The sequence below is a fragment of the Tamandua tetradactyla genome, chromosome 25 (assembly GCF_023851605.1).
Source record: "Tamandua tetradactyla isolate mTamTet1 chromosome 25, mTamTet1.pri, whole genome shotgun sequence".
NCBI classification, from domain to species: domain Eukaryota; kingdom Metazoa; phylum Chordata; class Mammalia; order Pilosa; family Myrmecophagidae; genus Tamandua; species Tamandua tetradactyla.
Genome location: NC_135351.1, coordinates 10,748,519 through 10,774,864, shown reverse-complemented (window position 1 = coordinate 10,774,864; position 26,346 = coordinate 10,748,519). Strand labels below are relative to the sequence as shown.

General features: G+C 38.1%; 1 protein-coding gene across 1 annotated transcript in view; it reads left to right on the top strand.

Annotated features, from left to right (window-relative positions):
• Window positions 1–1,698: 1,698 nt before the first annotated feature.
• Window positions 1,699–26,346, top strand: part of BLOC1S5 (biogenesis of lysosomal organelles complex 1 subunit 5) — a 48,470-nt gene continuing 23,822 nt past the window's right edge. The window contains exons 1-2 of the mRNA XM_077143533.1: window positions 1,699–1,852; window positions 5,665–5,747. Coding sequence (XP_076999648.1) covers window positions 1,738–1,852; window positions 5,665–5,747 — 198 coding nt within the window. The 5' untranslated portion in view covers window positions 1,699–1,737. The remainder of the gene's footprint in view (window positions 1,853–5,664; window positions 5,748–26,346) is intronic.

Here is a 26,346-nt window from a genome sequence, read left to right as displayed (position 1 = left end):
AGATAGAGGAAATTATTGTAATAATAACATTTATTGGGCATTTACTATGTGCCAGGCACTGCAGTAATTGCTTTACAAGTATTATCTTCTTGAATCACACATAACCACATACAGGATGGGTATTTTCTTTCCATTTTACAAAAAGGGAACTGTTCACAAGTGGCAAAGCTAGAAATTGAATCCAATTCTGTCTGGTGCCAATGTCTTAACTACTGCAGCCAGTTTCTTTTATCATTTATATCACAGTAGGCGTTTGGTTGGGAGTACAGGCTATCCCAGGACTCCTGAAACAGAATTTAGGGAGGTGGGATCCAGAATTGGAATTTTTAACAGTCACATTAATGTGGGAGAAGCATTCGACCCCATTATATGATAAGAGCCTTCTCAGGTTTTTCTGGCATTCAAAGACATGAAGAAGAGAGAGTGAGAGGAAATGTATCCTTGCAGGGTAGAAGAAAGGCTTGAATGGGGAACAGTGCTTAGCAGTGGGGGGAATCACAAGGGACTTTTAAAATAAAGATGTTTACAGAGTTTGATGCTTAAACTAGGGAAATGAGAATAAGACTAAAAAAGACAGAAGCCAGACCAACGACTTGAAATTACCAAGTTTACATTTTATTTATTACTTTATCTATTTTATGCTGCTTTGCCTTGGAGTTTATTTCCTCTGCTGGAACATCCCTATCTCATTCTTCATGAGCACTCGACCCAGCTAGCATTTCACTTCAGGTCTGAGGACATTTTCCAACTCTTGGAACCTTTCCTGACAACCCTACCCCCACCCAACCCCCGCCCCTCTGCAAGTGTCCCACAGATATCTTCCTCCGTCCTATCACTGATAGCCCTATGTTGTAAATGTTGGCTTATGTGCCTTCTTCAGTACTAGACTGCCAGACCCTGGAGAGGAGGGAGCAACAGAGAGATTAAAGAGATGATTCTTGGAACCACTGCATAAATGTCGGAGGGGAGAAGCAGCTGAAAAGTTGCACTGCCCCTATTTTGCAAAGGCAGGAAGACCTGTTGAGAACAGAAGATGAATTTTATGGCGTTTACCCAAGTGCAGCAGTTACGTACAAGGCAGTCTTGTGCTTATCTCCTTATGACTAAAAATTCAAAGCAACCTAACAAACCGGTCCCTTCCATAATGCTGTTTGTTTTATTTTAGCCCATACAACAAACGTTTGAAATTTTGTAAAGAAGAACTTGTTTGTTTTTTCCTTTTCTCCCACATGGGCATGAGTGACTCTGATAAGTGATCCAAGCAAGTTACTTAACCTATAACCCAACTTCTTCCTTTGTTTAAAATAAATGGTAAAACTGTCCCCCAGGTTGCTGCGATGAGCGAATATGACTATGCATGTGAAAATGCTTTATAAAGTAATAATATAGAAAATATATTTATATTACTGCTATTAATATTATTTTGCGACGGTATCCCCTGACATCCTCCCGTCTCTCTAAGCCACACAGTATGGACGTAATAAACCCTCTGCCAGAGTTTGAGCTTAAACTTTCAGGCACCTTCCTATTCCCGCAGCACCTGCCCTAATCCAGCATGGCGGCAATGGCTTCTTCAAGTCACAGACCTGGCCACTTTACAGGGATCTTTCCGAAATCACCCGCTGGGTAGACTCACCCTTGCCGGACGCCCTGTGATGACGCCCAAAACTCGCGACTCAAAGGCGGGCAGCTCAGGCTTTTGCGCAGGCGCAGCACGGGTGGGCGGAGCCCGTCGGGATGAGTGGCGGAGCGACAGAGACCCCAGGGGGTTGCGAGGCCGCCCCGGGCGGCGGCAGCAAGAAGAAGGACTCGTTGGGGACCGCGGGTTCGCCGGCGCACCTCATTATCAAGGGTACGGAGTGAAGGGCTCTCGGCCCTGGACCCCAGCAGTCCCTGTCCCGGGCAGCGCCCCTCGATCCTGGCCGTCCTGGGCAGACCCCCGCTCCCGGGCCGCGAGTGCAGGAGTGTGTGCGACAGTCCGGGCCGGTCGTCGTCGCCTTTTTCCGCTAGGTGCTGTCCAGTAACAACAAACCAGCCAAACTGCTCTTGCCTCCTGGCTTCCCCAGCAGCAGACGTGAGCTGTCAGGCCCAGCTTCAGCCCCCTCCTCACCCCCACTGGGCGCGGGGCTTCCCTGGACGCAGCTTGTCAATCACCCTGTGGTGCTCCGAGCACCGAACGTGGGGGGTCGGGGAGGTCCCACCCCGGGCAGCGTCGCTTGGGAGTTGTGTGACTTGGGGTCATTCGCTTCACCCCTCCTCCGAGCCTGTTTGCCCCTCTGTAAAATGTGGGTCATGCGAGGAGTAAATGCGATAACGTTTATGAAAGCGTCTTACTACGCTGTAAAACGCTGTACACCAGGACAACTTTGAGCTGGAGAAGGAGTGGGTGTAACTAGATTCTTACAGAATCTGAATTCCGTTTGCTTGTCCAAGCCTGCCACGGCTCTGCTTCCTGTGTGCAGTGCTTTGCGAGATACGATACAGCACTTTCTGGTCCTCTGTGCTTATGCTGTGGGCCCCACCACCTGTCAGTATCCAAATCCTTATAAGACTCCAGAGTCTTATGCTCTGTTTGGCCAATGCCTGTTTCATATTTGTAGGCAGCCCTTTCTCAGCTGACTCTAGCTGCTTTGAGGCTTTACTTTTCTGGTTGTCTCTAAATTCTATTCAAAGTAGAAGTGCCGGCATGGCACATGGAAGTTAGGGCTAACTTATAATTTTTATATATGCAGTTTTAGTGAAATACTACTTTTTTTAAAGGTAATTTCAGGCAAGTTTTTCAAGTTTTATGTACAACTAAATTACTAAATTAAGCTGGAGGTGTGTCTTGAACTTCCCTTTTGTGGAACCATTCAACTTTTCATTTAGAAAATGCCGATCTGTTTTTAGTCCATTTTACTTGAAAATCATCAATTATAAACAGATATGTTGAGTTTGCTGCCGGTATCCAGTGAAAGGGAAACATGTAAATAGCTGATTTCAATATTTGTGTCCTGGGTCTTTGAGGGTTTCTGGCACCAGAGGCAGTTTTGAGGGGGAAGGGTAGTGGGAGACAAGGCAGGCTTTTAGGAGAATGTGAGTCTTGAAGAATAAGCGTTAGCAGGTAAAGAGGGCATGAGCCAGGGCATGTTGGGGATGATAATATATTACTACTTGTGACTCTGGGAGAGCTGGGTCTGGCCAGAATCAGACCATAGAGGATTTTGTAAAGCATTTGGATTTTGTCTTGAATGGGGACAGGAAGCTGTCCAACAATATTAAGTATGAGAGTCATGTGGTTAGATTGGCATTTTTAATAGAGCACATGTATGGAGTGGCTTAGCTAGCCGTGTGTGTATTTCTGTTGTAATAGTCCAAGTGAGAAGACCAGGGATGGAAACAAGGGAAGTATTGAGGGAGTAAAGTAATGATAGGGCTCATAGTGATAAGTTATGAGCAATTCTAGCATTTAATCAGAAATATTTGAAAGAGATTCAGATTTAAAGAATAGCATCTATTATGTGGGTATTATCAGAAAAAAGTTGCTATGCAGTGAACTTGTTCTTGATAAGCAAAGATCCACACATTACATTTAAGACCTCCACATTCAGGGCCAGAGAAAACTACTCCTTTCTTTTATTAGCTAATGAGCAATCTGCAATTTATTGTTTCTCCTTTTTCTTGCAACCCCATTGCATATTAATCTCCCATTCAAATATTAATCATTGTCTTTTGCGTGAGGGACTCCCACATTAGATTATGAATTTTTGGAGGGTAAAATATTGTTTCTTAGTTAACTTAAATATCAAACAACAAAAGAATGCTTTGCATATAATAGGGTTGGACTTTTGTGAAAATCTGTAGTTTACACTTACATTATTAAGCTATGAAAATTTATTTGTAATCCTTGGGACTCCAACAAATGCAGATTTGTTATAAGGTGCATGCTTTGCCATCATAATGTTACACTGAAGCAGTTAGTGGCTTAATTTCTTTGAAAATGTGTATTTCAAAATCTTTTTTGTATCATATACTTTGGAGCACAGTCCAAGTTTTAGAAGTGACCATTCTCCACTTGTAAACAGGATTGAGTTATCTCTCCAAAGCCTGAGTAAATCTCCATTATATGAGACCTCAAAAGAAGATTTCTGAGAATCAGCAAACTGTTGTGATTCTCAATCATGTAGAAAAATACATCATATATCCTCTGTAAATAACATACATAACTTGGTCTTTGAGATACAGGAGGAGAGAGTGTGTTTCAGCACAATATGGTAAGTGGTGTAACAGCAGCATATGCCTCAGGTGCTTTGCAAGCATAAAATTGAGACACTTAGTAAGCCTAGGGGGAGAGGGGATGAAATGAGTGAAAATTTCAAGGAAAAGTGATTTCTAGGTGGTTTTAAATGAAGAGTAGGAATTAGGCAAAGGGGCAAGTTACGAAAGTTGGGGAAAGTTTCCAGGCGGTGAAACAGTATAAAATCTATATGGGAAGGATACATGAGACCGAATGGCATGCTTGGGAAACTGCACATATTTCCAGATTGCAGACGTGTGAAATGAGGTGAGCACGATCATAGAGGGCCTTCGTGGGCTTCTGGGAAACTTAGACTTTACCTGATGAACTTCAAAGACAGGGATGAGCGTTGAGATGTTAATAGAATTTAAGTGAAAAAGGTGCCTCTATTTATATATTTTTTCTACCTAGCCGACTTCCTAAGATTTTTTTCTAATGAAGTGCACTCAAATAGAGAATTGAAATGTGCCCCTTCTGCAAAAATGGAGGAACAGGTTGCCTGTGAATGAGCATGAATGGTCCTTATTTGGATTTTCCAGGGATTTCAAGGTTTACCTCATAAGCTATGTAGTTGATTCTAAGTAGAATCAATAGATTGGCCCACCAAAACCAGTTAAAATTTAGCACTACTTTCTCTTAATTATGACTATTTAGAAATATCAAAGTCTAGAGACTTATTAATTAATAACATTCCACCATCCACCGTAAGACACAAATCATGAAAAGTTCCCTGTCTACCTTGCTTTGATTGCATCTCTGCCCTTCTCTCCAAAGATAACCACTATCTTAGATTTGGTGTTTACCAGTCTCGTGCATTTCTTTATAATTTCATTACCTTTGTATGCATCCCAAAAGGAAGTATCATGTACTTATTTTTAAAGTTTATATAAATGGCATCTATATAACTATATATCTATATACTATAACTTTCTGAAACTTGCCTTTTTGCTTATCATTATATTTGTGGGATTTATCCATATTGATAATTGTAGTGCTAGTGTATTCATTTTCACTCCCTGATGTTTATTTCATTGTATGAGTACATTTAGACTGTTTCCTTTTTTCTTTTTTGATGTTATATCTATGCTGTAATAAACATTTAGAAATGTCTCATTTATTTGTACAACAGTTTCTCTAGGTTATGTATCTAGGTTAGGCATCAAATTCCTAGGTATAAATATCTTCAACTTTGCTGGAAGTTTGCCAAATTGCTCTCAAAAGTAGTTGTACATATTTACATGCCCTCTGGGAGTTGGTGAGGTTTCCCCTTAATCCACAGTGTAACCTGGGTTTTGACCTTCATATATCCATGGAAGGGAGAAGAATAAACTAGCTAGGATTATGCCACTTAGCATGGATTAACCCTGAATTTCGTTCTGTCTTTATAGATCTTGGAGAAATTCATTCAAGACTTCTAGATCATAGACCAGTTATTCAAGGTGAAACCCGTTATTTTGTGAAAGAATTTGAAGTAAGTATTTAAAACTTGTTTTGTAAAAATACTGTCATAATTGTTAAAGTGTTAATATAAAAAACGGGCATTCCAAAGTTTTAAAATTTCTGATATCAGTTCATCTGTTCATAAAATATACAAGGAACAATTTATAAAGAGGCATTATATTTCTTTTCAACTTTTTTTAATTATGAAAAATGACATCTATACAAAAAAGCAAAAAATTTCAAAGCACACTGCAATAATTAGTTGTAGAACAGATTTCAGAATTTGGTATGGGTTAGATTTTCACAACTTCATGTTTTTACTTCTAGCTGCTCCAAGACACTGGAGACTAAAAAAATATCAATATAATGGTTCAGCATTCGTACTTATTTGTTAAACCCTACCTTCTCTGCATATTCCATCATCACCTTTGATGTTTCTCCCATCTTTAGGGGTGTTTGGGCTATGCCTATTCTAACGTTTTCATGTTGGAAGGGGCTGTCGATAAGATGGGATAGGGGCTGGAACTAGTTGATGTTCTGGAAAGGCTGGCCCCTCTGTGTTTCAGGGCTTATCTGGTCCAGGAACCCATCTGGAGGTTGTAGGTTTGTGGCAAGTGATCATAGTGCAGGGAACCTTTTTAGAGTCTCAGATAAAGCCTTAGGTGTTTTTTAGGGTTGGCAGGAATGGTTTTGGTTGGGGTTTGGCAAACCATAATAGGTAGCAATGTCTAACAGAAGCTTGTATAAGAGTAGCCTCTCAACTCTATGTGAACTCTCTCAGTCACTGATACTTTGTTTCACCAAAAGGGTCAGGATGGCATTGTCAATCCCACAGTGCCAGGGAGACTTTCACACCTGAGTTTCATCTCCCACGTAGTGGGGAAGGGTAATGATTTCACTTGCAGAGTTGGGCTTAGAGAGAGAGAGAGAGAGAGGCCACAGCTGAGCAACAAAAGAGGTTTTCTGGAAATAACTCTTAGGCATAACTATAGGTAGGTTAAGCTTCTCCACTATATAAATAAGCTTCCCAAGAGCAAGTGTCAAGATTAAGGGCTTGAAAAAAAAAAAAGAATTAATGATTGCATGTGTAGAATGGTATGATCTCTAAATGTTGGGTTAATTTCTTTTTTTCCGTTAATTAAAAAAAAAAAAGAGAGAGAAGGGATAATTGGAGATGAAGGGATACAGACTGTACAACGGGACTGGATATAAAAACTCAGAAATGGACAGCACAATACTACCCAATTGTAATGCAATTATGTTAAAACACTGAATGAAGCTGCATGTGAGGTATAGGTTTTTTTGTTTTTGTTTTTTTTTGTTTTTTTTCTTTCTATTATTGTTTTAATTCTTATTCTGTTGTCTTTTTATTTCTTTTTCTAAATCGATGCAAATGTACTAAGAAATGATGAATATGCAACTATGTGATGTTATTAAGAATTACTGATTGTACATGTAGATTGGAATGATTTCTAATTGTTTTGTTAATTCTTTTTTTAATTAATAAAAAAAAAAAAAAAAAGATTAAGGGCTTGGCCTATTGCCTTGGGAGACCTTAATGTTTGAGACAGTTTTGGGGTTTCTTCAGTGGTAAAATTTAATAGCTCCATATTTTTTCTCCTATCCTTCAAGGGACTTTGCTATTACTTTTTGATTATCTGCTTAACATGCTCTGGGATGTATCTGGGCATTACATTAAACTATACAGGATAGGCCCTCATTCTGAATCTGGGCTCCCTGTGTTTTGGGTTGTTTAAATGATATATCCAGTCAGGTTGTGTTAGATTATGTGCTACTGAAAATGTAAGTTATGGACTATTGAAATAACCCTTTTTCTCTTTGGTCTTAGAGAGTAGGTGAAATTCTAAAATACAAACAATGTCTTCCTTACCCCTGTATTCTGGATTACCTTAATCCCAATGTGATCGGCTTCATTCCTATCTCTGATTGAAGCCTGATCTCTTTTTCAGTTTCTTTAACAGTTATATGTGACAATGCTGACCTTCAGAGCTGCAGAACTCCAACTCTGAGTCTTAGGTGTCACACAGGTACCCAAAGTTTCAGGAAAATACCAGGTTATACATATATAGCACAGCCTCTCAAAATCTAGAAATAGCAATTATTGCGATAGACTAAATGTGACTGCTATAAAAGCTTACATATCAGGCCCCAATTTCCTTATAAATATTTTCTAAATGAGACCATACAGTATTTGCTCTTTTGTTTTTGGCTTATTTTACACCACAGAATGTCCCACAGATTTTAAGAGGCATTGTCTTTTAATGAAAATAAAATGAGTAGAAGAGTAGGCCACAGGAGACATCAATCCTGTTCTAGTGCCTACTCCAGTGTATTTTATATGTTTCAATCTCGGTTTTTTGTGTATAAAATTAGAAATAGTGAAAGATACAGATTTGAGAGACTGATGGATCTGAGTTTTCTGGACTCATGTTGTGCCAGTTTGAAAGTATTATGTAACCCAAAAAGGCCATGTTTTAATCCTGATCCATTCTTGTGGGAACAGCCATTTCTTTTAATCCTAATTCAATACTGTAGGTTGGAATTTTTTATTAGATTATCTCTGTAGAGATGTGGCGCACCCAATTGTGAGTGTGATCTTTTGGTTAGATGGAGATGTGACTCCACCCATTGTAGTTGGGTCTTGATTAGATTACTAGAGTCTTTAAAAGACAGAGTCTACAGAAACAACAGATGCTTCAGAGCCAACAGAGCAGGTATAGACGTTTGGAGAATAGTTGGTTCAGGCAACAGAGACATGATGTTTAGAGATGCTTGGAGCCCCGCAGACATCACCATGAGATGTTCAGCAAGCCAGAACCTGGAGAGAGCCAAGGGAAGCCAAGAGATGAAAGCCAGTCCCAGAGAAGCAAAGTGGGGAACCCCCACAGGAACAGAGACTGAAAGCAATGGAGCCCAGGGAAAAGGGACAGCAGATGCCAGCCACATGACTCCCCAGCTGACAGAGGTGTTCCAGACCAATTGGCTTTTCTTGAGTAATGGTAACCTCTTGTTGATTCCTTAATCTGGACACTTTGACGTCCTTAGAACTGTGAACTTGTAACTTATTAAATTCCCTTTTTAAAAGCCATTCTAGTTCTGGTATATTGCATCGGGAGCTTACAAACTAACACGTTTTATGTATTTTTTTCTTGGTTGGGGCATCAACACCTACCCACATACTCAAGTTAAAATTTGAGAATCAGCTTTGGCCATTCCTACCCCATTAGGGCTCATTTTCAGTGACCAACTGTATTTTACTTCCTGAAGCCCCATCCTTTCTGACTGGTGTGCCTGCTTTCTCATCACAGTCAAATCCAGTCTTCACCCTGTTGCCAGAGTGCTCTAATGAATTACTTCACTCTTTAAAAGCCTTTAATAACATTCATTGTCTGCAGGTTAAAGTCCAAGCCTCCTCCTATGACCTGGCCCCTCCTTTCTAGCTTTAGCACTGACCATTTCTTATCTTGCATGCTATGTTCCCACAGTCCTGATTCAGCAACATGCAATCCTGTTTTCCTAGTACCAGTTTTGCCCATGTTTAATTGGTCAATTGTGATGTGAAAAATAACATCCTAGGGAGTGCAAGGGTAGTTAATTCAGTGGTAGAATTCTCGCCTGCTGTGTGGGAGACCCGGGTTCAATTCCCAACCCATGCACTTCCCAAAACAAACAGGCAGACAAAGAAAGAAAAAAATTCAACAAATGATACTGCAATAATGGAATACTTACAGGGAAAAGGAATGAAATGTGACCCCTGCCATGCAGCATACAAAAGAAAAAAAAGGATAACATCTTAAGCTACTACTGTTGGATAGATGGCATATAGTGTTACACAGTTTCATGATTCTGTGTAAATTTGCATTCTGCTTTCAAATGAGATTCCAGGAAGTCTAAAACTGCCAAAAAGAGGGAACCTTTTAGAAAACCTGTTATAACAACTGAAAGTCTGCAGATACAGAGCACCCAAGATAGAGGGAGAGAGCTGTAGCATTAAACAACCATTTTTAGGTTTAATAGACTCCTTTTCTCAAGAACTGCTTGACACCACCATAGTGAGAGTAAAGTGGAAATGTATATTACTACAAGTCTTTTACTGTGTGTTGTATAAATGTGTTTAAAAATAGTATTGAGTGTTTTATGTAAAATGTGGGTTGAGTCATTCTCAGAAACAAATCATTTGATCATCTTCATAAAGGTCTGATTTAGACCTTTATGCAATGAGAAAGCAGGCACACCAGTCAGAAAGGATGGGGCTTCAGGAAGTAAAATACAGTTGGTCACTGAAGATGAGCCCTAATGGGGTAGGAATGGCCAAAGCTGATTCTCAAATTTTAACTTGAGTATGTGGGTAGGTGTTGATGCCCCAACCAAGAAAAAAATAGATAAAACGTGTTAGTTTGTAAGCTCCCAGAATGCAATATACCAGAACTGGAATGGCTTTTAAAAAGGGGAATTTAATAAGCTACAAGTTCACAGTTCTAAGGAAGTGAAAGTGTCCAGATTAAGGAACCAACAAGAGGTTACCATTACTCAAGAAAAGCCAAGGATTTGAGAACAATCCTTCCGATTATTAGATCAATATTGGTATTCAAAGCAGGTAAAACTATCTAAAGAGCTCCTCTTCCAGAATTCTGCTTTAATGTTACTTACTGTATCTGCTAAAATGTAAGGCAGTCCTCCATTTTCCCAACAAAATAGATTTAAATTTTATGACCATTTAAACATACGATTGATTTATTCTCATATAATTTAAATCATATGTATTTATTGTCAGAATTCTTATCACAATTAATGTAAAAATTAATTAATGTAAAATACATTATTTTAGAAAGTTATTGATGTAAAAATACATTAATTTAGAAATAATGCTTTTTCCTTTCTGTATTTCATAAAATAATTTTTTAACTTGTCTTTTATCTTTGACACCTATATCTTTATTGCTAGAACAACTTTTTGAATCATCTAATAGAGTTTTCCACATCACTTATCTTGAGGTATTAAGGCCTAACACTTTCTGAATTTGTGTATAACGCTGTTACTAGAAAGCTTTTCCAAGCCGTAAGTATATTTGGCCAACATTAGGACAGTTTTTGTTTTATGTATATTATACATGCACTTTTGCAATTTATACAATATAAACTTACTATAATGTTTTTTAACACAGCAAACTTTAAAAGTTTTACATATAACATTTTCAAGTGAGGGCTCATACCTCTGGAAATAATTACTGACTTCATATTAAGTTATTAACTTTTTTAGGTTTAACCTGTTCTGTCACATGACCTCTATATGAGTTTAAATCCAGCATTGATGAAATTGTTTCTATGAATGCTCCAGAATATGAGAACTGTAAGAGCCTAATATTAGGCAGCTCTGTTTGCTGAGGGAGAAGTTTTTGGTTTTTTTCTGGAAGTGGAAGGGAGGAGATATTCTTATTTGAGTTTATAATATATGTCTCGACATACTACATGTTATGTCTGGAATGGTTTTTTCATTTTGTTATATCTGACTATTGCATACCTATCCATCAAGATCTGGCTTTCTGAAGATCCTCTGACATTACCATCCCACTCTCCCTCTCCCTTTTCTCCTCTTTGCTCCTTCTGAATTACTTATGTGTTTTCATTTAGTTTCTTTTATTTTGATTTGAAAAGATTTACGTCTGTCCTCTCTATGAGTTTGTGAGTTCTTTGAAAGCAGAGATTATATTTAATTCATCTTTGTATTTCTAGCCCATAATAAGTAGTTAATAAAAGCTTTTGAACTGATTGTTCTTGAGCTGTGTTTAAATCTTGGCTCTTCAGCTTTTTATCTGTGCTACTTTGACAGATTAATTAGCCTCTCTGATCATCATTGTAATTTTGATATAATGTGACTTATCTCAAAGTGATTTGTTAGGATTGTTAGTTAATGTACATAAAGTACTTAGTACATTGCCTGAAACTTAGTAAATAGATACTCATAAATCCTCTACCTCTTTCCTCTTCTTCACTGTTCAAGTTTGTTGTGAAGTATATGTGTGTTTTGCAAATGTATACATACACACACTTGAGCTTGCTTTGAGAAACAAGAACTAAAAGCTGTAACAGTTTTTTTATAAATGTATATGTGTACATATGTGTGTATTCATACTGTTGTAACATAAGTTTTAATATGTTGTAGAAGTTTTCATTTTTCCATTTTTCAATAGAAGCCCATATTTTCTTTAATCTACTTTAATTGTGGTGACATATATAACATGAAATTTGTCACTTTAACCATTTATAAGTGTACAATTCAGTAGCATTAATTACATTTACAATGGCATGCTGCTATTACCACCATCCATTACCAGACCTTTTCCATCATCCAAAGCAGAGACTCTGTACCCATTAGGCAGTAACTCCTCATTCCCCTCACCCCTAGTAATCTCTAATTTACTTTCTGTCTCTGTGAATTTGCTTACTCTAGATACTTTATATAAGCACAATCATTTATTTTAATCAGTGTAGTGTTTTCAGGTTTTAGCCATGTTGCAGCATGTTTCAAAACTTCATTTTTATGGCTGAATAATATTCAATTGTAATGTATACACCACATTTTGTTTATTCTTTCATCTGTTTTTGGACATCTGGGTTGTTTCTAACTTTTAGCTATTATGAGTAATGCTGTTATGAATATTGGAATACAAGTATCTGTTTGAGTCCCTGCTTTCAAGACTTTGGTATATACCTAGGAGTAAAGTTGGCAGGTCATCTGGTATTTCTAAGTTTAACTTTCTGAGGAATTGTCAAACTGTTTTCCACAGCAGCTGCACCATTTTACATTCCCATTGGCAGTGCATAAGAGTTCCAGTCTCTCTGCATCCTCAACAGCACTTGTTATTTTCCCTTCATAAAATAATAGCCATCCTAATGGGTAAGAAGTGATGTGCTGGTTTGAAACTGTCATATACCCCAATATGTCCTTTTACTCTAACGTTATGGGTGCAGACCTATTGTGGATGGAATTTTTTTTATTAGATTGTTCCACATAGATGTGACCTACCCAATTCAAGGTGGGTCTTAATCCTTCTTGAGCAGGTGCCCTGGAGATGGCAGAGAGTCTGGATGCCACACAGGAGAGGGTGGGGCCAAGGACAAGGTGGTCTCTTCAGTGCTCCCCGATGTTGCAGTGTTCACACCAGGGTTTGAAGAGGGCAGGGCTGCTGCGTAAGCCCTTAGAGAGGGTTGGACTGCCATTGTCTCAAACCCTCAGGGTAAAACATCATTCTAAATAAATGGCTCTCAGACTTTAAAATCTAATGGAGCTTGTCCTGCAGGTTTTGAGAACTGTTTGGGACCTCTGACCTCTGTTTTCCTTCCAATTTCTCTCTTTGGACATGGGAACCTTTATCCTATGACTGTCTCTCCTTTGTATATTGAAAGCATATAACTTTTTCTGAGTTTCACAGGTCCATAGCCAGAGAAGAAATTTGCCTTAAGACTGACCATGCCCATAACTGATACTGATGAGATTTTGTACTGTTTTTTGACTTCGTATTGTATTTGTTTTGTTACTGAAATGATTTAAGGCATTTGTGATATTGTGATGGAATGCATGTATTTTGCGTTTGGAAAGAATATGTCTTTTGGGGGGTCTAGATGGTAGAATATGCTGGTTTGAAACTATTATATACCCCAGAAAAGCCATGCTCTTTTTTTTTTTTAAGCCATGCTCTTTTAATCCAACCTTGTAAGTACAGACTTATTGTGGGTAGGAACTTTGATTAGGTTGTTTCCATGGAGATGTGGCCCACCCAATTCAAGGTTGTCTTAATCCTTTCCTGGGGCCCTTTATGAGAAGAAGCTGAAATAGAAACTCCCTGGGAGAGAGTCAAGGACCCACAGCAGCATAGAGAGAAAACTCCCAGAGATTTTTTTTTTTTAATTTTAAACATAACATCATACAATCATGAATATTCTTAACATATGAACATTCCATTCTTTTATATAATCAGTAACTCACAATATCACATAGTTGTATATTCATCACCATGAGCATTTCTTAGAACATTTGCATCAATTCAGAAAAAGAAATAAAAAGAAAAAAGAAAAAACTTGTACATATGATACCCCTTACCCCTCCCTCTCATTGACTGCTAGTATTTCCATCTACCCAATATATTTTAGCCTTTCTTTCCCCTATTTTTTTTCTATACCCCATTCTAGTTTGCTAGCTACTGGAATGCAACACACCAGAGATGGATTGGCTTTTAATAAAAGGGGATTTATTGCATTAGTTCTTCAGAGGAAAGGCAACTAACTTTCATCTGAGGTTTTTCTTATGTGGGAAGGCTCAAGGTAGTCTCTGCTGACCTTCTCTCCAGGCCTCTGGGTTCCAACAACTTTCCCCAGGGTGATTCCTTTCTTCATCTCCAAAGGCCTGGGCTGAGCAGCGAATACTGATATGAGGTATGCCAAGCTGCTTGAGCTGTGCTACTTTGTGCTATTTAAGCACCAGCTGATTAAGTCCAACGTCATTCATTGCGGCAGGCATGCCTCCTAGCCGACTGAAGATGTAATCAGCAACAGATGAGGTTCATGTACCATTGGCTCATTTATTTTTAATCCATATGTTTTACTCATCTGTCCATACCATAGATAAAAGGAGCATCAGACACAAGGTTTTCACAATCACACAGTCACATTGCGAAAGCTATATCATTATACAATTATCTTCAAGAAACATGGCTACTGGAACACAGCTGTACATTTTCAGGCACTTCCCTCCAGCCTATTCAATATACCTTAACTAAAAAGGTGATATCTGTATAATGCATAAGAGTAATCTCCAGGAGAACCTTTCGACTCTGGTTGAAATCTCTTAGCCAGTGACACTTTATTTTGTCTCATTTCTCTCTTCTCCTTTTTGGTTGAGAAGGTTTTCTCAATCCCTTGATGCTGAGTCTCAGCTCATTCTAGGATTTCTGTCCCATGTTGCCAGAGATTATTGGAGAGAGCTATTGAAACTAGAACCCACAGAGGAAAAGGACCAACAGATGTTGCCATGTGCCTTCCCATGAACCAAAGGAACCCTGTATGCCGTTGGCCTTTTCTCAGAGTCAAAGTGTCTTCTCTGGGTGCCTTAATTTGGACATTTCCATGACTTTAGAACTATAAATTTGTAACCTAATAAATCCCTTTAGTAAAAGCCAGTCCTTTTCTTGTATATTGGTTTTCGGCAGCTTTAGCAAACCAAAACAAGTGATATTTCATTGTGGTTTTTTTTTTTTTTTTTTTTTTTAAAGGAAGGAAAGACAGAGAAGGAAGGAAGGATGGAAGGAAGGAAGGGAGGAAGAAAGGGAAACATCTTTAAACATTTTCTTGTTTTATTATATTTTGTTTGTTTGTTTGTTTTTTGCATGGGCTGGGGCCGGGAATCGAACCGAGGTCCTCCGGCATGGCAGGCAAGCACTCTTGCCCGCTGAGCCACCGCGGCCCGCCCTCATTGTGGTTTTGATTTATTGTATTAGTTAGGGTTCTCTAGAGAAACAGAATCAACAGGGAACACTTGCAAATACAAAATTTATAAAAGTGTCTCACATGACTGCAGGAACGCAGAGTCCAAATCCACAGGGTAGGCTGTGAAGCCGACCACTCCGATGGAGGGTCTGGATGAAACCCGCAGGAGAGGCTCACCAGCCGAAGCAGGAATGGGGCCTGTCTCCTCCGAGTCCTCCTTAAAAGGCTTCCCGTGATTAGATTTAGCATCACTAATTGTGAAGACACTCCTCTTTGGCTGATTACAAATGGAATCAGCTGTGGATGCAGCTGTGATCATGACCTAATCCTATGAAATGTCCTCATTGCAACAGACAGGCCAGTACTTGCCCAATCAGATAAACAGCTACCACAACTTGGCCAAGTCGACACATGTCCCTAATTTATATTTCCCTAATGGGTAAGTGATGTTGAACCTCTTTTCATGTGCTTATTGGCCATTTGTATATCTTCTTTGGAGGAATGTATATCTAAGTCCTTTGTCTATTTTTTAAACTGGGATGTTTGTGTTTTTGTTGTTGAGTTGTAGGAATTCTTTATCTATTCTGGATTTTAAACCTTTATCAGATATATGACTTGCAACTATTTTCTCTCTTTCTAGGTTATCTTTTTACTTTCCATGTTTTTAAATATCTAATTATCTTGGCAGTCTTGTGTGTTAAGATAAATATATCCTAACAAATGGGCAGATAAAAATATAGCATTAACTTAACCAATGCTACATATCAAGTCAGACAGTGCTGATGACATCTAAATATATATTCTATCCCTCACCTCTTTCTGGATTGTGAGACTTGTATATCCAACTGCACTCTTGACCTGATCTCTCAAGTATCTCACAGATATTGCAAATTAACATGACTAAAAGAGAACTCGTGATTCCACGCCCGCCACGGCTGCTCTAAACCTGTTCCTTGTCAATGTACCAAATGGCACCACTCTCTACCTGCTTGCTTAAGTCAGAAATATGGGAATTCTATTCAATTACTCTTTTTCCCTCATTCCAACACAATCAGACTGTCACCAAGTCTACCTCCAAAACATATCTTAAATCTTTCTAGTTATCCCTTTTGCCACTATACCCACCCTAATCCAGTCCACCATCATCCCTCACTTGAGACTATTACAGCAGGCACCTGTCTGGTTTCCTTGCTTCTAGTCTTAACTCAGTGGAGTAATTTTCTCCACAGAGTAGCCAAAATGTCTTGTAAATCAGGTCATACTACACCTTTGCTTAAACACGGCCCTTACCCCCATATGCCCTCCCTGTTCCCACTTTTCACAGTTCCAGTATAATCCAACTCCTTACCTATACTTAAAATATCCCAGGAGATCTCCAACTCCTACTTATCTTGTAGACTTTATGAATACAACTCTTCTCTTCATGCTCTAACCTCACTTTCTTCTTTCTTTTTCTTAAGCACACCAAGATTATTCCTGCCTTTGTACCTTTGTATCAGTGATTCCACCTTCTGGGAATATTCCTTCTCCCCATTTTTTGCATGTCTCACTCTTTCTGTGTTTAGAATGCAGGCTAAATATCATTTCCCTTAGTCCATAGTACCCATCCTGTCACTCTATCATGATAGTCACACTCTAATTTATTTACCTCTAACACCATATTCATTTTCCGATGTTGAGCATGGATGGGTTCTCTGCTCAGGGTCTCACAAGGCTACAGTCAAGGTGTTGGCGAGGCTGTGAGCTCAGGGTCCTCTTCCAAACTCACATTGTTGTAACAAGAGTCAGTTCCTTGCTGTTGTAGGATGAAGTTCCCATGTCCTTATTGGCTGTCAGCCAGTGGTTGCCCTCAGCAACTAGAGGCCATCTGGTCATATGAAGATGGCCTCCCATCTTCAAAGCCAGCAACGGAGAATCTCCTTCATACTTCACATCTCTCCTACTTGAGAAAAACCAAATCCCTTTTGTTCTAGTTTGCTAGCTGCCGGAATGCAACACACCAGAGACAGATTGGCTTTTAATAAGAGGAGATTTATTTTGTTTGTTCTTCAGAGAAAAGGCAGCTAACTTTTAACTGAGGTTCTTTCTTATGTGGGAAGGCACAGGGTGATCTCTGCTGGCCTTCTCTCCAGACCTCTGGGTTCCAACAACTTTCCCAGGGGTGATTTCTTTCTGCGTCTCCAAAGGCCTGGGCTGAGCTGCAAGTGCTGAAACGAGGTATCTGAGCTGCTTGGGCTGTGCTACATTGAACTGTCTCATTTAAGCACCAGCCAATTAAATCAAACATCATTCATTACAGCAGGCATGCCTCTTAGCCGACTGCAGATGTAATGAGCAACAGATGAGGTTCACATACCATTGGCTCATGTCCACAGCAACAGAACTAGGTGCCTTCACCTGGCCAAGTTGACAACTAAATCTAACTACCACACCTTATAAGGAATCACTTGATTTACGCCACACTCCTTGAAGATAATCTCCCTTTCTTTTTTTTTTTTTTTTTTTTTTTTTTTTTTTTAAAGGAAAGACAGAGAGAAGGAAGGAAGGATAGAAGGAAGGAAGGAAGGAAGAAAGGGAAACATTTTTAAACATTTTCTTGTTTTATTGTATTCTGTTTCTCCGTTTTTGTTACATGGGCTGGGGCCGGGAATCGAACCGAGGTCCTCCGGCATAGCAGGCAAGCACTTTGCCCGCTGAGCCACCGCGGCCCGCCCTAATCTCCCTTTCTTAAAACCAGCTGATTGGGGATTCTTGTAACTGTAGAATCCCTGGACAGCCCCACCTAGACCAGTGAGAGGTGTGTGTACCCCAGGGGATGGGGATCTTGGGGGCTCTCTTGGAATTCTCCCTACCATAAGCACCTAGGCTACCTGACATTCTTCTTGTTATTTATTGTTTATTGCCTTCTTTCTTTCATTAAACTATAGGCACAGTGAGTGCAGGGACTTATCTTTCTTATTCCCTGTTGTGTTCAAAATGCCTAACACAGTGTCTGGTGCAGTGTAAGCATTTAATATTTTTCAAAAGAATAAGTGGCAAAGTGTGGGCTAAAACGGGTTTCTGACTTTTGGTGCCCTTTTTAATAAATCATCTTTTTAGAAGTGAATCTGTCCCAGGTGAACCATATGGCTTCAAAAACAAAATAAAAAAGAAAAAAAAATTAAAAATGAATCTGGCTATCCTATGTTCTGGAGCAACTAGAAGAAAAATCTGAGAGGATGGTATCATAGTCCATGACAAACTCTGGGATCTGTCCTGTAACTGTTTGTTGAAGAGTGCTGTGAAAATTATTGATTTTTTCTTTCTTTGCTTTGTATATATATTATACAGTAAAAAAAAAAAGTTAAAAGAATGAATCTGGCTAATTTGAGATACTGAATTGTTTTTTTAAAGATATTTATACATATTTATGTATATCTTATATTGAAAGAAGCATGGAATTTTGGAATTAAGAACAAGCCTCTTCACTTTGTAGAAACTGAGCCTAGAGATGGAAAGCAGTAAGTGAAAAGTCATAAGTGAATTAGTTGTTGAGTTATCTCTAGTATCTGTTCTAGCTTTCTGCCTGCTGGAATGCAATCTACCAGAAACAAAATGTCTTTTAAAAGGGGGAATTTGATAAGTTGCTAGTTTACAGTTCTAAGACTGAGAAAATGTCCCAATTAAAACAAGTCTTGTAGAAACATCCAGTAAGGCATCCGGGGAAAGATACCCTTCTTGGTTCAAGGAGGTCGATGACATTCAGCGTTTCTCTCTCAGCTGGAAGGGCACGTGGCGAACATGGCAGCTTCTGCTGGCTTTCTCGTGGCTCTACCGAAAAGGAACTCTCTCCAAAATGTTTCCTCTTTTAAAGGATTCCAGTAAGCAACTCCACCTTCAGTGGGTGGAGACACCTCCCCGGAAATCATCTGATCAAAAGTTACCACCCACAATTGGGTGGGTCACATCTCCATGGGAGCAATCAAAATGCTCCCACCTAGCAATATTGAATGAGGGTTAAAGGACATGGCTTTTCTGGGGTTCACCACAGATTCAAACCGGCACAGTATCCAAGCATCGTAGTGCGTACCTTGGTGTTCTTTAAATAATGTAGATGGTTTCTGTGGAAAAGCTCTATAAATGAAACTGGGTCTCAAATAGATGATGAATGAAGGGCTACTTTTAATTTTGTGTATCTTATACTCAAAATTGCTTCCTACTGAAGCACACACCTCTTTGAACTGGGATGGAAGATAGTTGCCAAGAGAAGATGGATGTGTGTCTGAGAGGAAAGGAATTACTTGCATTCAGCATGGTCAAAGATCCAAGATCTTCGGGAGATGATTTTTTTCGAGATGAGGGGTGGAAAGAACCTGGGGCTTGGGACTTGCCTAGGTTCAAGTTCTGGCACCTGTCTTATTAGCTTTGTTAACTTGCTTTACTTAGGCTTAGTTTCCTCATCTTTAAAATGGGAACATTAATACATTGTCTTTTGAGTTTTTGTGAGGATTGAATGAGCATTTTAAAAATCCCTGGTAGTAGGTGTTAGACAAATGTTTTGTCACTGTTATTAAGAGAAAGATGGTACCACATATAACTGGATAAAGATATATTTCAGAATTTGCTTCATTCTGACCTGGTTTGGGTTCAGTTTTTAATAACTTTAGAGAAAATAAGGATTGTCTAAGCAAATGGCATGATTATTTTCTTAAGAAAAGGTTTACTAAAGAATGAAGTTCTCGCACTGAATATGATGGGTACAAGCTTATTATATATTATTAACTCAAACAAAATGTCTTCGCACTCGTTTTGTGTAGCGTCAGGAATGACGTACTGGTGAATGAGAAAAACACAGCCTTGCCGTCATTGAAGAACGATCTCTGAAAGGAGCAGAAGATATTTTTTCAGCTAAGTTTGAGTTATCCTCTTCAATTAAGTGTAATATAACTCCTTTTCTTGAAAAGCAGTTGACCCAGTCTTTTAGCATGGTGATTTCCTCAGTTGGTCTTCATGAGAGTTAGGTGTAGCACAGAGATTTTTTTGTGTATCAGAACGGAAATCATTTTAGAGACTAGATTTGACTATATTTCTTTTTTTAGCTTGGCCCAAACAATAATATCCTGCATTTAATAAAAATGGTCTTTACCCAGAATTGCATGGTTGGGCAGAGAGGAGTGTGAAGCACAGATATCAGTACTGCTGAGAGGTTTCTTCTTTCTTATACGAATGTGATTCACTTTAAGAAAAGCTGGCTCCCATTTAAAATTAAAGTTGTTCATAGTTGATATATGTGAAAGATAAATGCATTATGGCAGGATAATTACCTTTTTCTTTATAAAATTTTATTTCTGAAGGAAGAGGATAAGTACCACATGGTGGCAGCATTACTTAAATTATTGAAGTATTGTTACACTCTCTTTTCGTGTTCCTTAGTATTTCATAGTTGACTGTCCTTCTTGGCTTTATAAAATTTTTTTATTCCCTTAATTCCAATGAAAAGTTTGAACAGAGATCAGGAATTATCTTTTCCACTGGGGCAGTGCTATCAAGTGGTCATCTAGTAGCATCAGTGGATAAAGGCATTGTCCTCTGTGCCATCTTTCCAGCCTTAGAGGATAAGTCACAGCCTTTCTCATGTGGAGCAGACGGGAAACCTGTTGTTAGTTGGGAAGTATTCATAGAGTGTTTATAAGCTGTATAGTACTGTACATGTTTCTTATTTAGCTTTTAACAAACTTAATCGGTTTACTCAATGCTTTGTTGAATAGTTACTGAACAATTACATATATCAGTAAGAAATGTGGTTAGTTACAAGTGGCAAATACCTGAAAAATAGTGACTATATCAAGTACTTGTTTTCGTCTCACAATACCTAAACTCCAGATGTAGACAGCCTAGGGCTGGCATGCTGGTTCTATGATGTCAGCTGTTTCTTTCAACTTTTCCTTTTACCTCCCCATGGTACTGCTCTTACCCTTATGCTTGCAAGATGGCTTTTGGAAGTCCAGCTATTACAGCTGCATTCCATTAAGCAAAAAGGAAGGTGGGGGTTGGAAAAAAGGGGTGCGCACCAGCTGAGTCAGCCTACTTGAGTGTCCTGGATGTCTTACCTAGGAATTTCCATGATATCACCCTGGCCTGGTAGGGTAAAGGTAAGGCTTCTATAACAGCCCAGAAATTGGAGTGGCTTCAACAATACAGACTATTTCTCTCTCACATAACAATTTCAGAGAAAGGAGTCCAGAGCTAATATAGCAACTGTATACAGGCTCTTTCTGGCTTGATGCTTTGCTATACCCTGAAATTTTGCACTCCTCAACATGGATGAAAATAGCTCACCATTACATCTTCTGGATCCACATTCCAGCCTGAGAAGAGGGAAAATGGGAAGGGAAATATGTCTAGATGCTGTATCAATCACGTTGCCTCATATCATATTGGCCAGAATTTGGTTGCAAGGATCTCTCTGGCTGCAAAGGAGGCTAGGAAATACAGGTTTTTGTTTTGTTTTGTTTTGTTTTTCTTTTTTCTCTTCTTTTTTTCCCTTGGGAGCTGGAGAGAGGTCCCTGTCATGTGCTCAGTAAAAATTCAGGGGTTCTGTTTACTAAGAAAGGAAATAGTATTCATTAGGAAATAGCTAGCAGTATCTATTTCAGGCATAGTACCATGCCAAATAAAATTTGGGTGTTGATAGTAGAAAAGAAGAGGGGAATGGATCCAGAAGTATCTGTTACAGCAGATATGTAAAAATAAATAAGAAACTGTTTTACCTTCAGAAAGTTTACTTACTAGGGAGAAGAAAAACATATAAACAAAGAATTGTAATGGTGTGACTGTGATAGTACAATATCCACAGTACTTGAGAGCTCAGAGAAGAAAGCAGCTTTTCCAGAAACCAACTCCAACAGAGCAGGGAGGAGAATTTTCTTAGATGGGGTCATGTTAGAGCTAAGAAAGAAAAATAGATGCTAGATGGAAAAAATGGAATATCGGTTAAAATTAGGCACAAAAAATGATGTTCAAATAAGTACAGTAATTACAGGAATTGGGAGAGGTTTTCTTGATGAGTTGCAATGTGGGTTGAGTTGATCAAGAGAAAATTCCTTAGAAGAAAGGAGGAACTGGAGTTTCACTTAATATCCTGATCTCTCATTTTTAGTTAGATTATTAGAGTAACTGTCAGATTATTAAATATCACCATAGTGTATCAGATTTTTAGAGTTGATGTGTCATTTAGCACATAGTAGATATGTTCACACAATAAGGTGTTAAATCTTGTGGGACTGGCTAGTTTTGTAATTAAAAGAAAACGTCATTTTATTTTATTGCTTTCTCATTTCCTCTCTAATACTTTCAGATTACATTTTTAATATAAATATTTTAGTAACTTTAGAAATACTATTAGTATTAATAATTGCTAACATTTATGAAGAACTTTGTGCCAGGTACTATTTTATGCACATTACATGATCACTTGTTACTAATTTCAACTCGAGAGAAATTAATTATATCTATAACTTTATGGAGTGTTACACATCTGTAACAAATTTCATTGGTACTGAGAACTTTGTTCTCAGAAATTCATCCCAGAAATAATATATATATATATATATACACACACACACAAATGAACAAAAATCAGTTTATATTCTTCCTTTTGTAATAGTGGCACCATTACCACATCGCCAGAAAAAGCTACATCAAAACACGTGTATCTAGATGGTATGTTTAAGGATAGAGTTTGATTCTAACATCCTATCATGTGTAACACTATCATAGGACCTAATGTTTAAATTAATTAATTGTCATTACTGGGGCATCAGAAAGGTGTGGCTCCTAATTCATCTACTACAATGTGTGCTGACCAATTTGCCTGCTACCGTGAATATCCTTTAAATAGTGGTTCTTAACTTTAGTAGGTCATGGGCTTTTTGAGGACTTCCCTCCCAGAAAAATGCAGAGATGCATGTCTATTCAGTTTGACTACAACTTCAAGAGGGTCATGGAACTGCAAAGCCCATCCATCTCCAATGTAAGAACCTGCCCTCTAAATGGAGCTGGAGATCTCTTCTCTGTTCTTAGTTATCTGCATATTTGACTGGAGAGACTATTCTTTTGCATCTTAATAAAGAAATTAATTCACGTTAAGAAATAAAATAGTTTCCTCTTCCTCTTAATTCATCCAAATTCCAGTGCCTTCTGAAGAAGATGACAGCAGCAGTGGCATGGTATGTTGGTTTTTTTTCTCCTCAAATCCATCTGTAAATACAAAGCAACTAGGGTAGCAAAACCAAATAGTCAAATATCTATGATAAAACCAGGTGATAAGGTATCCCCAAAATACCAAATGATAGCATCTAAAAGAGCTTTGTGGTGTCAAACTGCAGGAGGAAGTGGAGGGAAGGCAGAGGGACATACAAAAGCTTTGAGTACTAGAAAACCTAGAAGATTGCCCTCAGATGTCCTTGGAAGGCTTGATGGGCTATCTGAAAAAAGCAGCAAAAACTGGGAGGGGATTTCACTGGCTCCAGTTTCCAAATGAATGCAAGGGAAAGTCTGATGGTGCTGAAGCAGTGTGGGGACCTAGGTCATCTTAACTCTTAAAACTTACAAACCAAAACACCATAGGAAATTGAATACTTTGTGAAACAGCAAAAGAGGAAGTTCTTGAACCTTGAAGTTAGAAAAATTATCCTGACCACCCTTCCTTATAAAAGTAGAGGAGAACTAATTTCACTTAAAAGTGAGCAGGAGTCAAGTCCCCTGCAAATTTTTTAGATGACAAAGAGCAGAACAGTGTCCCTCAAGGCAGTATGAGATATAACCACACACATACAAAATAAGAAACTATAACCTAGTATTTTTAAATGAGCTTAAAGAATGTAATAAAATGATAGACACTAAGGAAAAACACAGAAAAACTCAAAAGTTGGGGGGTGCAAGGGTAGTTCAGTGGTAGAATTCTCACCTGTCATGCGGGAGACCCAGGTTCAATTCCCTAACCATGCACTTCCCCAAACAAACAAACAAAAAACCAAACAAACAAAAATTCAACAAATGGTGCTGCAATAATGGGATACTCACAGGGAAAAAGAATGAAATGTGACCCCGCATCATACAGCATACACAAAAAAATTCAGAAATGAGATAATTAGAGAAAATAGAAAAGTATTTAAAAGAGGTAAAAGAACTCAGGAAAAAGTTAGACATTTAAAAAAAATCTTTAGTAATGAAAACTAAACTAGAAGGCGCACAAGAATGAATAAACACAGTTCCTTAAGTGAAACTGAAAATGGAAAGGTTTAAAGTAGAGAAAAATGGCTAGGGAGATAAAAAAGGATTCAAGAGAAAGGAATAGTTGTTGAAGATAGGTACAGAAGATCCAATGTATGTATGATATCAGTTTCTGGAGAAGAAAATCAAAACCATATAATTGAAATAAAAATTAGAATTCACGAAAACTTCCCTATAATGTTGATGTTATATATTGAAAGAATTTTCTGCATATCAGGGGGAATTAACCCAGAACAGTCAGCTTGGAGACATTTTCTAATAAATTTATTGGATTTTATAGAAAAAAAAATCTTTGGGCCACCAGACAAAATGATTAAGTTATTTATAAAAGGGGAAGAAAATCAGATTGTTAATAGATTTATCTCTTATAACAAAAAAAGGTAGAGTATCATGTATAAGATGCTTAAGGTTAAGAAAAGATGAGTGAGGGATTTTGTATCTAGCCAAACTGACCCCCAGATATTGGGATCACATATCCACTGTTAGGGTCATACAGAAACTCTGGGAATATTGTTCAAGTGGGCCTTTCGTTAGAATGAGTTTCAGGCAACTAAAATGATTGGAGAGACTTCAACCTACAGCACTTGGTAAATGTTAAGTACAGATTTACCTATAAGACTAAGATTTATTGATGGATTTAGGGGAGATAATATAAAATCCAGTGGCTGTGTGTTCTGACACTTTAGATAGAGCATAACAATTAGAAAATGGAAGGAGAGGGGGAGAGTGTTTGAAAAGTAGAATGTCCTGTGGTTGCTTTATAAATATTAATTGGAAGTAAAAGGGTACTATTTCAGATTGGCTCCTTAGGGAGAGGGAATGACTAGGGAAAGAGGAGGTTAATATTGGTTATAATTGCGAACCAACAGACAATAGCCAAAAAAAAGTAGAAACCAAGGATGTTATATAAAGTATTAGTACTTTACAGCCAGGAGAACAAAAGCACCAACAACTCCAAATACTGAGAGATATGCCCCCCCAAAAGCTAATAGACCATACAGGGAAACATTATATGCATTTTGGATGTAATTTGACTCATGGAGTGAACAAAGAAAAGTCAGTATATCATTTTTCTGTTTAAGAAGGAAAAGATTGGAAAAAATATGTAAACCTATATATACATGTATATGATTATGTGTGTGGATATGTTCTTATACTTAAAACAATGGCATGATAAAGTTTAAAAAAAATAGTCACCTAGAGAGGAAATGATGGAAGGAATAGAGTGCAAAGAATAGGGATAGAAGCTAGACTTCTTTGAATAAATTTCATTTTATAGCTTTTGGAGTCATGTAAATATTTTACGTAATTTAAAACAAAATTAAATTTTAAAAAGCTATCTCTAAAAATATAGCTAAATGTATGTTACTGGATGGTAGAATTACTACTCAGAGAAAAGCTCTTCCAAGTAACCAAATACACAGTCATTTGATTATTTATGCCTATTGAGATATCATGCAGGACAAAAAGCTTTAAAAAATAACCCTAACCTGTTTTAGGGAGTCATAGCTACCTAAACCAGTAGTACTGGTTTTATTTGATTAAATTGGTGGTAAGGTGAATGAGTAATTATATTGGTATTTTGAGAGCTAGAAAGAAACAAATGAGACTTAAAAATTCTGTAGTCCTGTTTTGACTATGAGTATGAATTCAAGAAGTACCTTTCTTTTTGAAAAATATGTATTTCCTAGCTTTATCTTCTCAAAAGATCTGGAAACAAGTACCAAACCAGTAGCAATGACCACGCTTAGTACTCTGTTTCTAAATAGTATTTCTATATACTAACAATATTTAGAGACCTTCTGATTCCCAGTCTGGAGCAGGAAATGTACAAGATGAACCTGGAATGTAAGT